Here is a 16,048-nt window from a genome sequence, read left to right as displayed (position 1 = left end):
ATTTCAAGTTGCTGCCCCTTGTACCTCACCTGTCATTCAATAACATTTTTGCCTCTGTACATCTGCCTCGACTGACATCTCTGCCCAACCTATTTGCATTTACATATGTCTGCCTGTGTCTGTATATGTGCAGATGGATATGTGTGTGTGTGTGAGTGTATACCTGTCCTTTTTTCCCCCAAAGGTAAGTTTTTCCACTCCCGGGATTGGAATGACTCCTTACCCTCTCCCTTAAAACCCATATCCTTTCGTCTTCCCTCTCCTTCCCTCTTTCCTGATGAAACAACCTTGGGTTGTGAAAGCTTGAAATTTGTGTGTGTGTTTGTGTTTTTTATTGTCTCCTATCAACATACCAATGCTTTCATTTGTTAAGTTACAGCATCTTTGATTTTATATATATTAGATGGATAATCATTTACATATACATATACACTGATCAGCCAGAACAGTACGACCACTGACCTACTATTGATATAAACCCATCCAGGTGATAGCAGCGATACCTGGCGAGGAATGACTGCTAGTCATACACACGCACAGCACACGTGGTATCAGTGAGCGTGCTGTCCGTGTTTACAATGGGAAAGGCGCATTATGTATTCAGTTTGATTGAGGGCAGACTGTGATGGTCCAGAGCAGGGGTTCCCAACAAAATTTTCTCGAGGACCCCCTCATCGAGCATGACTGGTACCTTGTCATATCACAGTATCAAGTACATAAAAAAAGCCAAATGAAGAGTCTTTTTATACGTTTTCTATTTTTGGTACTTAGAAAAAACATTGACATATTCATTATTGAAAAAATATTGAGCTTAAAACTGCTCATCAGGAAGCAGCCAAAACAAAAAATCTGTTATCATATGAAATATATTTAATATATTTTTTATTCTAATAGCATGTTGCGGACCCGTCTGGCATAGCTCGCGGACTCCTGGGGGTCTGCGGACCACCTGTTGGGAACCACTGTTCCAGAGGATCGGCACGAAGATTTCAGAAACTGCACTACTTGTCCAGTGTTTGTGGAGTACTGTGGTGAGTGTCTTCCACACGTGGCAAAACCAAGTAAAACCACGTTCAGATGCCGTGGGGTTGGGTGGTCACCCCACATTACAGGCAGACTGGTAAAACAGGACAGAAAGCAAACTGTGGTGGAGCTAACACCAGACTTTATGCTGGGCAGAGTACAAGCATGCCTGAACACTCAGTGCACCAAACACTTTTAACGATGGGCCTCTGCAGCTGACGAACCGTGCATGTGCTGATGTTAACACCACAACATCGGCAACTATGACTGAAATGGGTACGTGACCATTGGCACTGGACATTGGTGCTGTGGCAGAGCATTGTACGGTCTGATGAATCCTGATATCTTCTTTGTCATGCTGATGGGAAGGGCGCGAATCCATTGTCCTCCAGGGGAACAGCTCCTGGACACCTGTGCTATGGGACGGAGACAAGCTGGCAGTGGCTCCATATGCTATGGGGAGCATTCATGTGAGCATCCATGCGTCCAGTGGAGCTCGCACAAGGCACCACGGTAGCCAAGGACCACGAACACCCCTTCACGACGGTGATGTTTGCCAATGGCAGTGTCGGTTTTCGACAAGATAATGTGCCTCAGAGGAACACAGTGGCAAGTTTCAGTTGATGTGCTGGCCTCCAAACTCGTCAGATCTGAACCCAATTGAACACATCTAGGATGTGACTGATCGTGGAGTCATAGTTTATCGCATCCTTCCTCGGAATGTGCAGGAATTAGGCGGCTTGTGTATTAAGCTGTGGTGCCATCTCCCGCCAGTGATGTACCGAGACCTCATTGCTTTAATGCCGCAGGTGGACATGCTGGCTATTAGGTAGGTGGTCATAGTGTTCTGCCTGATCAGTGTATGAGAAACAATGGCAGACCAAAGATTGGGCCTTTGCGAAGCCCACGCATGATTCCTCCCCGTCAGAATAATCTCCCTCGATTACTTTCATTGAATTACCAAGTGTAACTTTCTGCATTCTTCTGCTTAGGTATGACATTCTTTATCCACTGGTTGGCTGTACCATAAATTCCACAAAAATCTTCATTCATCAAGGAGAATATTGTGATTCAGACAGTCAAGTGTCTTAGGTAAGTCACAGTAGATACCAGCCTCTGCTGTTTTGTTATTTAATGCTTGTCAAATTGGTGAGTGAATGTGTAAATGGTATTCTCAGTAGAGCAATTCTTCTGAAATTGAAACTGTGATTTACTGAGGATATTACTGTTGCTCAGATGAGATACTATCCTGGAATACAATACCTTCTCAGAAGTTTTGGAAAATGCCATCTGAGTGAAACAGATTGTAAGTTATTGCCATCTCTCCTATCACCTTTCTTATATAGTGGCTTAGCAATGGCATATTTTAATCTCTCTGGAGAAATGCCTTGAGTTAGTGATGCATTACACATTTAAGATAGACTGGACTTATATGGGAACAAATCTTTAGAACTGTATTGGAAAAAAATATCAAATCCAGACAAGCTTTACATTTTGAGAAAATATACAATTTTCTTAATTTCAGAGGGAAATGTTGGTGATATGTTCATATAACTGAAATTTTCTTGATTTCAGAGGGAGATGTTGATGATACATTCTTATGATTGAATGTTATGAAAGTTGCTTTTGCTCTTGAACTCTTTGTCTCTGTATTTTCCATAGTATTTAAGAATTGATTACTAAACACATTTGCCACCTGAGACTCATCATTTATACCCCTTCCATTTAAATCAGTGGTGGTGATATCCTGTTCTTTGGCGTCCTGTTGTCTCTCACATCGTTACATTCCATATACATAGACAGCTTTAAGTTTGTTGTCACAATTACTGATTTTTGACTATTGTGTATGTTCATTGGTTTTTTAATAAATATTCTTAATAATTTTGAGTAGTTTCCCTAGTGTCAAATTACTGCAGACTCTCTGCTTGTTCTTGCCAACAGATACTTGTCCCTTTTCCTTTCATGAGATACTTTAACCCCTCTAGCAATCCATGGTTTTTTACATAACTGTTTAATGTTCTTTCTGATTAGCTTATGCAGAAAGCTATTTGCAAAGAATGATAAGGATTTATCACGAAATACAGTAAATTATGTAAGCATTTGATTCATTATAAATTTCATCCCAGGTCATCTCTTATAAGCAGTTCTTAAATATATTTGTCCTGGAGTCAGTAAATATTCCAACAGATTCCCACTGAGGAGTATCACTACTATAAGGTACTATATTATTTATTCCAATTGACTTTGCATCATGGTCAAAGAGATTAGATTAGATTAGATTTAATTTCATTCCAATTGATCTGTAGTGAGGAGGTCCTCTAGGATGTGGAACATTTCAGAAAAACAACAATACATGACAAATATTTACAACTAAAACAAATAAGCTAATGTACCGTTCCATAGGTCCCAAGTGAAATGATCGTCATTTTTTAATGAACATTATATGAAAGAGTCATTTTGCAAACACTAATGCACTGAATTTAAAATAAAAAAGTTTTTTATTTATTTATAAGGTAATAAACATGTAATACATGTAATACAACTACTATAATACTTATTTACAATGAACTTTTATTACTGAGTATACAATTATTTTCTTGCTTTGGGCTTCATCAAAGCAAACATTATCAATTGGGGCCCTACTGTTTGTATCCACCCATACTGTAGAGTGTTAAAATCCTTGTAGTTAACTTCTGAGGCAATTATAGCAAACTGCCAGAGTTTGAATCGCTCCTAAAAAGCAGTGATGCTCACATAATACTAGGTACTGATTAAAACCTGAAGTTGACAGCAGTGAGATTTTTGGAGAAAATTTAAGTGTGTACCAAAAGTGTAGGCTAATGGGACATGGAGGTGATGTATTTGTCACAGTAGACAAGAATTCCATATCCACCAGAAAAGAAATTGAGTCTGAATGTGAGATTGTTGGGCAATACTAAGTAGGGGTGGGTGTAAAATTACACTTCTGTCAATTCACCTCTTGGTGCAACAATAAATTTTGGACGTGACAAGGCATCCTGATACATTACTAAATGCCTTCTCTGAAAACTACCCACAACAGATTATTGAATCTATTGTCCACAAATAGACCTGTCCTCTTTGAGGATGTCCACGTGGAAACTTGTCTGGATGACCATGAGGCACTTGTAGCAACAATGATTACCAATCTACAGAAGGCAACTAAAACAAGAAGAAAGATTTATGTGTTCAGTAAACTGAATAAAGAAGCATTAATGTCCCATCTCAATGAGGAACTTGAAATTTTTAGCTCATGACAGGGGTATGTAGAGGGCATGTGGCTCTAGTTTAAAAGAACTGTATAGATATGTACCCAGTAGAACAGTTCATAATGGAAGGACCCTCTATGGTATACAGTCATCATAATAAAAATTAAAAAATCGTCTAAAGGAACAGAGACAACTGCAGATTAGGGTGTAGAACAAAGCATAAGGCTGTAGATAGAGAGATGCTGAATGAAACACATTTGCCCATCAAAAGAGCAATGCATCAAGCCATCAGTGACTACTGTACCAAAATATTGTCAAATGATATTCCATGAATCCCAAAGAAATTCTGGTTGTATATAAAGGCTGTTAGTGGCACCGAAGTTAGTGTCAGGTCACTCAGGGACGGGACATACTGAAATTGAGGGTAGCAAAGCAAGAGCAGAAATGATTAACTATGTTTTCAAATGTTCCTTTACATAGGGAAACCCAGGAGTATTCACCCAGGTTAATTACTGTACAACTGAAAGACGAGTGAAATAAATGTTAGTGTCAATGGTGTTGAGAAACAACTATAATCATTAAAATGGAAAAAAAGAACCTCCAGCGTGTGATGGAATATCCGGCAGATATTGAATTTGTGACTGAGTTAGCCCCTCTTATAACTATAATGTAGAACAAAAAAAACTGTGGCTAGCACTTTGAAGAAAGCCCAGGTCATACCTATCTACAAGGAGGGGAGCAGAAGCGATCCACTAAACTAGTCCAATATCCTTGACATCTATTTGTTGTAGCATCTTAGAACGTATCCTGAGTTCAAATGTAATGAGGTACCTTGAATAGAATTTCAAAAACATTGATTCACTCTTTTCTCAAATGACATACTGGAAGTCACGAACCAAAGCAGTCAGGTATGTGCAGTATTCAATTTCCAAATAGAGTACAACATCAACACTTATTATCAAAAGGTACAATCGTATGGGGTATTGGTGAAATTTGTGACTGGATTGACGATTTCTTGGTAGGGAGGATGTAGCATATTGTCTCGGATGGAGAGTCATCGACAGTTGTTGAAGTTACGTTGGGAGTGCCCTGGGAAGCACTAGGACCCTTTCTTTCCATGTTGTATAATAATGACCTAGCAGACAATATTAACAGAAACCTTAGATTTTTTTGCAGGTGATGCAGTTATATGACCATTCAGTCAGATCTTGGTAAGATTTCAGAGTTGCACAAAGATTGGCAAATTTCTTTAAATGTTCAGAAATGTAAAATTGCGCACTTCACAAAACAGAAAAAGTAGTAGTGTACTGTGACTGTAGTAGAGGTCATGAAACTGAGTAGAGCAGCCTCCCTCCCACCCACTCCAAGTACAAATTATTAAAAGTCGGCACCTTTTGGAACACCTCCTGTTGACTGTTCTGCTTAGATCTGTGCCCCCTCAGCGACCCCAAGTTTGTGACACTGTAATTTCCTGGGGAAGTGCTGTTGTTTTGATTCTGTGAGCAGATAATCAATTGATTAATAACAGCAGTTGTGCTTATGGAATGTGAGACATTATCACAGATGTTTACTAAATGTTTGGAAAGTCAATTTTCTTCTACTCATGGCATTATATTACAACAGCCTTAATTAATTTAATGTTCTGTACTATGAATCAGCATTGTTTTAGAAAGCATTGCTCATGTGAAACTCTGCTTGCCCTTTTCTCACATGATGTACTGCGAACAGTGGATGAAGCGTAACAGGCAGATTACATATTTTTAGATTTCTGGAAGGCTTTTGACATGGTACCCCATTGCAGGCTGTTAACGAAGACATGAGCATATGGAATAAGATTACAGATATGTGAGTGGCTCCTTTTCCTAAGTATGTTGTCCTCGACAGTGAGTGTTCATCAGAGACAGGGGTATCGTCAGGAGTGCCCCAGTGAAGTGTGATAGGACTGCTGTTGTTCTCTATATACACATACGATTTGGTGGACAGGGTGGGCAGCAATCTGCAGTTGTTTGCTGATGATGCTGTGGTGTACAGCAAAGTGTGGAAGTTAAATGGCTGCAGGAAGATACAACTTAGACAAGCTTCTAGTTGATGAGATGAATGGCAGCTAGCTCTAAATGTGGAAAAAATTAAGTTAATGTGAATGAGTAGGAAGAACAAATCTGTAATGATCAGATACAATATTAGTAGTGCCCTGCTTGACACAGTCAGGTCATTAAATGTCTGGATGTAATGTTGCAAAGTGATATAAAATGGGAGGAGCATGTGAGAACTGTGGTAGGGAAGGTAAATGGTTGACTTCAGTTTATTGGGCAAATTTTAGGAAAGTGTGGTTCACCTGTAAGGGAGACCACATATAGGACACTGGTTTGATCTAGTCCTGAGTAGTACTTGAGCATTTGGGATCTATATCCGGTCAGATTGAAGGAAGACGTCGAAGCAACTCAGAGGTGGGCTGTTAGATTTGTTACTGGTAGGTTCGAACAACACATGAGTGTTATGGAGATGCTTTGGGGACTCAAATGGGAATCCTTGGAGGGAAGACAAAGTTCTTCAGAGGAACACTATTAAGAAAATTTAAAGCACCGGCTTTTGAAGCTGACTGCCAAACAATTCTACTACTGCCAACATACATTGCATGTCAGGACCATGAAGATAAAATATGAGAAATTGGAGCTCATACGGAGGCATATAGACAGTCGTTTTTTCCTCAATCTATCTGTGAGTGGACAGGAAAGGAAATGACTATAGTGATACAGGGTGTGTTCTGCCACACACTGTACGATGGCTTTCAGAGTATCTATGTAGAGGTTCAAATGAGTACCTCATCTGAATATAACTGCCTCTGTAATGCACACTCACAAATCTATGTTACTTCCATGTCAAAATTTATACCATAGCAGCTGATGAGTGTGAGTCATGGATGTCCATGAGTTGTCAGTAGTTGTAGACAAACTGTAAACCTTTTAACTCCCCCCCCCCCCCCCCCCCACTTCTTCAAGCTCATAGTGGCCATGCCACTACCCCTCTGCTCCTGAGATAAGTTGCAAACTTAACTTAGCTCACAATCAAATCACCAACTTCAGTTAAAATTAACAACATCTTAAAATATTACTGTCTCTGCAAGAGAAAGGAAAAGCACTTGAGAAAAACACTTACATGTCAGTCATAAGATAGCACAATTGCTTATGCAAAATGAGTTACTTTAAAAAATGCATGGTTTTCAACACTAAACAAAAGGAATAACACGTGTTTTTCTGGGTGTGAACCAACTGGAAGAAGTAACTTCAGTTAAGTTTGAGGCATAACAATAGACAGTGAGCTAAATTGGAAGCAGCAGATAAATACTGTTTCCAAAAAGCTAAGCTCAGTGGTATTTGTAATGAAACAACTGGCTCAGTATGCAAATCAAGACCTCTTGTGCACTGTCTACCATGGACTTTTTGAACCATTCATGCAATATGGAATCACGATATTTGGGAACTCAGCCATCACAGAAATGAAAAGAGTATTCATGCAGCAGAAGAAAGGCATTTTAATTATATTGAAAAAGAAACAAAAAGAATCTTGTAGAAACCGTTTCAAAGACCTTAATAGTTTGATGTTTCCATCACTGTATATATTCAAGACCATTGTGACTGTATTATGAGATCCCACAAAACTGGAGACCAATGAAACTATTCATTGTCATAACACAAGGAGCAGAAAACAGTTGTGGTACATTTCACATAGACTTCAGATTTTCAAAAAAGGACTGTGGTATAAAATTAGTAAAAGCATTGCCAAAGGACTTTCAAAACTGAAAAGATGTTCCCTGCAACCTTAAAAAAGGTTTTTGATAGAAGGAGAATTCCACAGTGTAGCTGAGGGCATGAGCAGACAGTGAGCAAATGTGGTAAATGTTATGTGCCATGTCAACAGAAACTAGAATTAGAAATTAGTGTTAGAAAGTAAACTATAGTTAAAACTACTTATTTACGATATGTAATATTCACAAAAATGTATTTTTTAACTCTGCTGTATGTATTGTAAACCATTTAGCATTATGCATATGCTCTGCAAGCTATTATATGCATTTACTGTGTAGCCTGTTACATACATTTGTCTAGATTGTAAGCATAATGATGTGTCCTATGTTACAAGTATATTGATTTACAAAACATAATTTACAGGATCTATAAAAATCACAGTCACTATGGGGTGAACATGTTGTTGTTGTTGTTGTGGTCTTCATTCCTGAGACTGGTTTGATGCAGCTCTCCACGCTACTCTATTCTGTGCAAGCTTCTTCATCTCCCAGTACCTACTGCAATCTACATCCTTCTGAATCTGCTTAGTGTATTCATCTCTTGGTCTCCCTCTACGATTTTTACCCTCCATGATGCCCTCCAAAGCTAAATTTGTGATCCCTTGATGCCTCAGAACATGTCCGACTAACCGGCCCCTTCTTCTTGTCAAGCTATGCCACAAACTCCTCATCTCCACAATTCTATTCAATACTTCATCATTAGTTATGTGATCTACCCATCTAATCTTCAGCATTCTTCTGCAGCACCACATTTCGAAAGCTTCTATTCTCTTCTTGTCCAAACTATTTATCGTGCATGTTTCACTTCCATACATGGCTACACTCCATACAAATACTTTCAGAAATGACTTCCTCACACTTAAATCTATACTCGATGTTAGCAAATTTCTTTTCTTCAGAAACGCTTTCCTTGCCATTGTCAGTCTACATTTTATATCCTCTCTACTTCGACCATCATCAGTTATTTTGCTCCCCAAATAGAAAAACTCCTTTACTACTTTAAGTGTCTCACTTCCTAATCTGATTCCCTCAGCATCATCCGACTTAATTCGATTACATTTCATTATCCTCGTTTTGTTTTGTTGATGTTCATCTTATATCCTCCTTTCAAGACACTATCCATTCCGTTCAATTGCTCTTCCAAGTCCTTAGCTGTCTCTGACAGAATTACAATGTCATCGGCGAACCTCAAAGTTTTTATTTCTTCTCCATGGATTTTAATACCTACTCCGAATTTTTCTTTTGTTTTCTTTACTGCTTACTCAATATACAGATTGAATAACATCGGGGAGAGGCTACAACCCTGTCTCACTCCCTTCCCAACCACTGCTTCCCCATTCATGCCCCTCGACTCTTATAACTGCCATCTGGTATCTGTACCAATTGTAAATAGCTTTTCGCTCCCTGTATTTTACCCCTGCCACCTTCAGAATTTGAGAGTATTCCAGTCCACATTGTCAAAAGCTTTCTCTAAGTCTACAAATGACAGAAACGTAGGTTTGCCTTTCCTTAATCTAGCTTCTAAGATAAGTCGTAGGGTCAGTATTGCCTCACATGTTTCAATATTTCTACGGAATCCAAACTGATCCTCCCCGAGGTGGGTTTCTACTAGTTTTTCCATTCGTCTGTAAAGACTTTCTCGTTAGTATTTTGCATCTGTGACTTATTAAACTGATAGTTCGGTAATTTTCACATCTCTCAACACCTGCTTTCTTTGGTATTGGAATTATTATATTCTTCTTGAAGTCTGCGGGTATGTCGCCTGTCTCGTACATCTTGCTCGCCAGATGGTAGAGTTTTGTCAGGACTGGCTCTCCCAAGGCTGTCAGTATATAAAGAGTTTAATTATTGGAGACTTGTGAAGCAAAATCCTGGGGACAGCTGGTTGTTTGTCGTACTGTCATAAAAAGCTGTGCAGTGATATAAAAAACTGCGCAGTGTTTGTAGCAGAGCTGGTATGTAACATGGCTGCTTTCACATGTGGCCCGGCTCTGGTGGAGTAGGATAAGCCTGTGACAGCGCAGGAGTAGGAGGTGCTGGGTGGGTGCATTGGACAGGTCTTGCACCTGGGTCTTCTGGGGTTTGGGAGTGGGAGTGGCATATTGATGGACTAGGATGTTGTGGAGGTTGAGTGGGTGACAGGACACCAAGTTTTTGATTTTCTTTTGAATTGGTTGGGATTACCAATTTCTTGTGTCTGATGGAAGTTTATTGCACATTTTACCACTGAGAGCATATAACTCTTCTCTGAACCACAGCACAAAAAGGAAAAGTCTACAAGAAGATTATTTGTGTGTCTTGTATTGTGACTGTGTAAATCATAGTTCAATTGATACTTTTTTATTATCAGCAACAAAAACTATTATGGTGTAAATGCTTTGGGAAATGAGTGTAAGAATTCCAATACCCTTGAAAAGGCGTGTGCAAAATGTATGTTTATCTACTTAACACAATATTCGATAGAAATGTGACACGAAGGAAAGAACATGATTTTTTTTAATGAATTGCCAACAATTGAAAAGGCGTAATGCAGATTGAGATTTGGGCAACTTTCGGAGGACTATGTTTTATAGATTATTAAAAGGAATGAATTTCAAATGTGGTCGGCATAGACACGATAACATGCTAATAGATAGGGATGACGTCATGTTATGGAGGCTGTATTGTCTGCAAACCATTAAATTGTTGAGAGATGAAGGAAAGTCCATTTATTATTTGGAGAAGACATGGCTGAATGCAGGACATACCAGAATTAATGACTGGGTAGACAGCAGCATAAAATCCTGTTTCTGTCTGGATTATCCACTAGAAAAAAGGGTCCATCAGGTAAACAAAAGTGCCTGATTATCACACACTTTGTGAGCAATGCAGGTTTCATCAAACACTGTTTGTGGACTTTTGAATCCAAGAACAGTGGAGTTGATGATGAGCAGATGTGCTTTGTTTTTTTTTGGTAAGTGATTTCAAGATGCTGTTCATCAGCTTGAAGAAAACTCAGTTGCTGTTCTTGATAACATGTCATACCATTCTTGTAGAGAAGAAGATGTTCCTAATGTGAATTTGAGTAAGCAATGTATATCACATTGGCTAGCTGTAAAAATATTGTAATCCATAAAAATTCCAAATTGCATGAATGGCTGCAAATGGTCATCACTTAAGTGAACATCCAGCAGGATCAGTCCATATTGTGTAAACAGGGCTCATACCATTATGGAACAACCACCAACTTGCGCAGTGACTTGTCGAAGACTTGGGTCAGTGCTTTGTGCCATATTGCACCACACTCAAACCCTACCATCAGCTCTTACCATCTGAAATGGGGACTCATCTGACCAGGCCAGAGCCTTCCAGTCATCTAGGGTCCAACAAACAGTCTGATCATAAATGATTAACCTATTTCATTCTTTGCATTTGGTCATCTTCTTTTGAGACCACAAGTAATGACTGCTAAATCTGGTGGCTATCACTGTGATGCTCTGTAAAACTGTTGTGGACTTACCTCTTGTTTGCATTTACAGGAAGCTGCAACAGCTGGCACATATATCGAGTCATGACAGAAGGTCGGTGCAGCATGTCGGAAGAGCCCACTCCTGCGTCAAAGAAAGTTTCATTCGGTCTGCTGTTCAGAAGCCCCCATCCAGATGCGGCACTCACTCCACAGTCAGGAGTGCCCACGTCTGCACCAAAAGAAGTTACAACTGGGCTACAACTTGGAAGCTCACACCCAGATGTGGCAGTCACTCCACAGTTGGGAGAGCCCACTCGTGCATCAAAAGCGGTCACACCTGGGCTGCCGCTTGGAAGCCCCCATCAAGATGTGGTACTTGGTACACAGTCAGGAGAGCCAGCGCCTGCACCAAAAGAGTTTACATCTGGGCTGCCACTTGGAAGCTCCCATCTGGGTGTGGCAGTCACTCCACAGTTGGGAGAGCCCACTTCTGCATCAAAAGAAGTTACAACTGGGCTGCCACTAGGAACTTCCCATGCAAATGTAGCAGTTACTCCACAGTTGGAAGAGCCCACTCCTGCGTCAAAAGAAGTTACACCTGGGCTGCCACTAGGAACTTCCCATCCAGATGTGGCAGTCACTCCACAGTTGGGAGAGCCCACTCCTGCATCAAGAGAAGTTACACCTGGGCTGCCACTAGGAACTTCCCTTCGAGATGTGGCAGTTACTCCACAGTTGGGAGAGCCCACTCCTGCGTCAAAAGAAGTTACACATGGGCTGCCACTAGGAACTTCCCATCCAGATGTGGCAGTCACTCCACAGTTGGGAGAGCCCACTCCTGCATCAAGAGAAGTTGCAACTGGGCTGCCCCTAGGAACTTCCCATCCAGATGTGGCAGTCACTCCACAGTTGGGAGAGTCCACTCCTGCATCAAGAGAAGTGGCAGTCACTCCACAGTTGGGAGAGCCCACTCCTGCATCAAAAGAAGTTACAACTGGGCTGCCACTAGGAACTTCCCACGCAGATGTGGCAGTTACTCCACAGTTGGGAGAGCCCACTCCTGCGTCAAAAGAAGTTACACCTGGGCTGCCACTAGCAACTTCCCATCCAGATGTGGCAGTCACTCCACAGTTGGGAGAGCCCACTTCTGCATCAAGAGAAGTTACACCTGGGCTGCCACTAGGAACTTCCCTTCGAGATGTGGTAGTCACTCCACAGTTGGGAGAGCCCACTCCTGCGTCAAAAGAAGTTACAACTGGGCTGCCACTAGGAACTTCCCATCCAGATGTGGCAGTCACTCCACATTTGGGAGAGCCCACACCTGCATCAAAAGAAGTTGCAACTGGGCTGCTACAAGGAACTTCCCAACCAGATGTGGCAGTCACTCCACAGTCAGGAGAGTCCACTCTTGCATCAAAAGAAGTTGCAGTTTGGCTGCCACAAGGAACTTCCCAACCAGATGTGGCAGTCACTCCACAGTTGGGAGAGCCCACTCTTGCATCAAAAGAAGTTACAACTGGGCTGCCACTAGGAAGCTCCCATTCAGATGTGGCAGTCACTCCACAGTTGGGAGAGCCCACTCGTGCATCAAAAGAAGTTGCTACTGGGCTGCCGCTCGCAAGTCCCCATCCTGATGCGTCACTCAGTCCACAATTGGGAGAGCCCACACCTGCGTCAAAAGAAGTTGCAACTGTGTTGGCACTCAGAAGCTCCCATCCGGACGTGGCAGTTGCTCCACAGTTGGGAGAGCCCACTCCTGCATCAAAAGAAGTCGCAACTGGACTGCTGCTTGGAAGCTCCAGTCCAGATGTGGCACTCGATACACAGTCAGGAGAGCCAAAGCCTGTGCCAAAAGAAGTTACGACTGAGCTACCACATGGACTCTCCCATCCAGATGTGGCAGCCACTCCGCAGTTGGCAGAGCCCACTCCTGCATCACAAGAAGTTACAACTGGGCCGCCACTCAGAAGCTCTCATCCAGATGCAGCAGTCACTCCACAGTCGGGAAAGCCCACTATTGTGCCAAAAGAAGTTGCAACTGGGCTCTCAGTTGGCAGCTCCCATCCGAATGCAACAGTCATTCCACCTTCTGGACAGCCTCCTCCTGTGTCAAAAGAAGTTGCAACTGGGCTGCCACTGGATGTGGCAGTCACTTCTCAGTCAGGAGAAGTCACTCCTGCATCAAAAAAGGTTGTAAGTGGTCTGCCACTCAGAACCCCCCATCCGGATGTGACACTCAATCCACAGTCATCAGATCCCACACCTGCACCAAAAAGACTTGCAACTGGACTGCGGCTCAGTTGCCACCACCAGGGTGCGGCACGTGGTCCGCAGTGTTCTGCGAACAACTCTGCACCATCTGTCAGTATCCTGCCTGATGACGTGATGTTAATGATATTCTCCTACTTCAGCCTTCCCGAAATCGCCGGTATCTTGCAGAACGTTTGCACTCGCTGGAGGATCCTGTCCCAGCACCCATGCTTGTGGACGCACAAGGAGTATGTGCCCAGGTAGAGTACCCTACTGAACTGTAACATAAGGTGTATGTGCTCAGGTAATGTATCTGTAAGTCTCTTCTGGTACAGTGGGTAACACAGAAACTAGAATGAATTTTCACTCTGCAGCAGAGTGTGCACCAATATGAAACTTCCTGTCAGATTAAAACTGTGTGCCGGACCGAGACTCATTCTCAGGATCTTTGCAAAGGTCCCGAGTTTGAGTCTCGGTCTGGCAAACACACTTTAATCTTCTAGGAAGTTTCAGCACAGAACCTATTAGGCATTTCCTACAGATTATGTTTGGTTTGCAGTTATTTTCAGTAGTCTGTTGTACAAACTGTACACTGAGATGACAAAAGTCATCGGATACCTACTAATCTTGTGTCAGCCCTCCTCCTGATTGGCGTAGTACAGCCATGTGGCATGGACAGTCATTGGAAGTGTCGTGCAGAAATATTGAGCTGTGCTGCCTCTTTAGTCGTCCATAATTGCAAAAGTGCTGCTGGAGCAGGAGTTTGTGCATGAACTGACATCTTGATTATGTCCCATACACGTTAAATGGGATGTTGGATTCATGTCAGGTGATCTGGGTGGCCAAATAGCTTGCTTGAATTGTCCAGAATGTTCTTCAAACCAATCATGAACAATTATGGCCCAGTGACATGACACATCGTCATCCATAAAAATTCCATGATTGCCTGGCTGCAAACGGTCTCAGAGTAACCAAGCATAACCATTTCCAGTTACTAATTGGTCCAGTTGGACTAGAGGACTCAATCTATCCCATGCAAACACAGCCCACACTATCGTGGAACCACCACCATCTTGCGCAGTGCCTTGTTGACAACTTGGTCCATGGCTTAGTGGGTTCTACATCACACTCAAATCCTACCATCAACTCTTACCAACCAAAATTGCGACTCATCTGATCAAGCCATGGTTTTGCAGTCATCTAGGATCCAACCAACTTGTTCAAAAGCCAGGAGAGGCTCTGCAGGCGATGTTGTGCTTTTCCATGATTGACTGGCTGCAAATAGTCTCAGAGTAGCCAAACATAACCATTTCCAGTTACTAATTGGTCCAGTTGGACTAGAGGACTCAGTCTATTCCATGCAAATGTAGCCCACACTATCATGGACCCACCACCATCTTTCGCAGTGCCTTGTTGACAACTTGGTCCATGGCTTCGTGGGTTCTACATCACACTCAAATCTTACCATCAATTCTTACCAACCGAAATTGCGACTCATCTGATCAAGCCATGGTTTTGCAGTCATCTAGGATCCAACCAATTTGTTAAAAAGCCAGGAGAGGCACTGCAGTCAATGTTGTGCTTTTAGCAAAGGCACTTGCATCAGCTGTCTGCTGCCATAGTACATTAATGCCAAATTTTGCCACACTGATGTAACAGATACCTTGTTGTATATCTCATATTGATTTCTGTGGGTATTTCATGCACTGTTACTTGTGAGTTATCACTGATACCCTTATACAAATGCCTAATCTCTTGGTTGTTATGTGAAGGTTGACGGTCACTGCGTTGTCCGTGGTGAGAGGTAATGCCTCAGATTTGGTATTCTCGGAACACTCTTGCACTCTTGACACTGTGATCTTCAAATTCTGTAACGATTGTCAAAATGGAATATCCCAAACATCTAGCTCCATCTACCAATCCTCGTTCAGTCTTTTAATTCCCATTGTGCTGTCAAAATCATGTTCAGACATTTTTCCACATGAATCATCTGATTACGAATGATAGCTCCACCAATACAGCGCCCTTCTATACCTTCTGTACACATCATCTGTATATGTGCATATTGTTATCCCATGGCTTTTATCAGCTCAGAGTACAGCTCATGAAACTGTCAAGTAAGATTTTCAAATGTAGCACTCTCCCTGTTGGTAAGTTGTACAGAATATTTTATATTGGTTGTGTCGCAAAACTTAAATAAACTATTTAAATGACAATCATTTATGAATGTGAGCTACTATTCAAAGTATTCTTTAATAAATAACTGGCTTATGTCAGATACCATGAGGTATAACA

The 16,048-nt window shown here is 41.7% G+C and overlaps 1 protein-coding gene across 1 annotated transcript; it reads left to right on the top strand.

The window, feature by feature from the left end:
* The first annotated feature begins 11,626 nt into the window (after positions 1-11,626).
* LOC126428385 (nascent polypeptide-associated complex subunit alpha, muscle-specific form-like) lies at positions 11,627-13,881 on the top strand. Its single transcript, XM_050090310.1, has 2 exons — positions 11,627-13,696; positions 13,804-13,881. The coding sequence occupies exons 1-2, from the start codon at positions 11,627-11,629 to the stop codon at positions 13,879-13,881; spliced, it is 2,148 nt and encodes a 715-aa protein (XP_049946267.1).
* Positions 13,882-16,048: the final 2,167 nt, after the last annotated feature.

The sequence above is a fragment of the Schistocerca serialis genome, chromosome 12 (assembly GCF_023864345.2).
Source record: "Schistocerca serialis cubense isolate TAMUIC-IGC-003099 chromosome 12, iqSchSeri2.2, whole genome shotgun sequence".
In the NCBI taxonomy this organism is placed as follows: domain Eukaryota; kingdom Metazoa; phylum Arthropoda; class Insecta; order Orthoptera; family Acrididae; genus Schistocerca; species Schistocerca serialis.
The sequence above is the reverse complement of the archived record's forward strand: the minus strand, read 5'-3'. Positions and strand labels throughout refer to the sequence as shown.

What these genes read in the sequence shown, in the direction of transcription:
- LOC126428385 (XM_050090310.1), top strand. Translation starts at nt 11,627, where the DNA reads ATGTCGGAAGAGCCCACTCCTGCGTCAAAGAAAGTTTCATTCGGTCTG. An exon ending in CTCCTGCATCAAAAAAGGTT is followed by an intron (nt 13,697 to 13,803) that starts GTAAGTGGTCTG and finishes ACTGCGGCTCAG; the next exon opens with TTGCCACCACCAGGGTGCGG.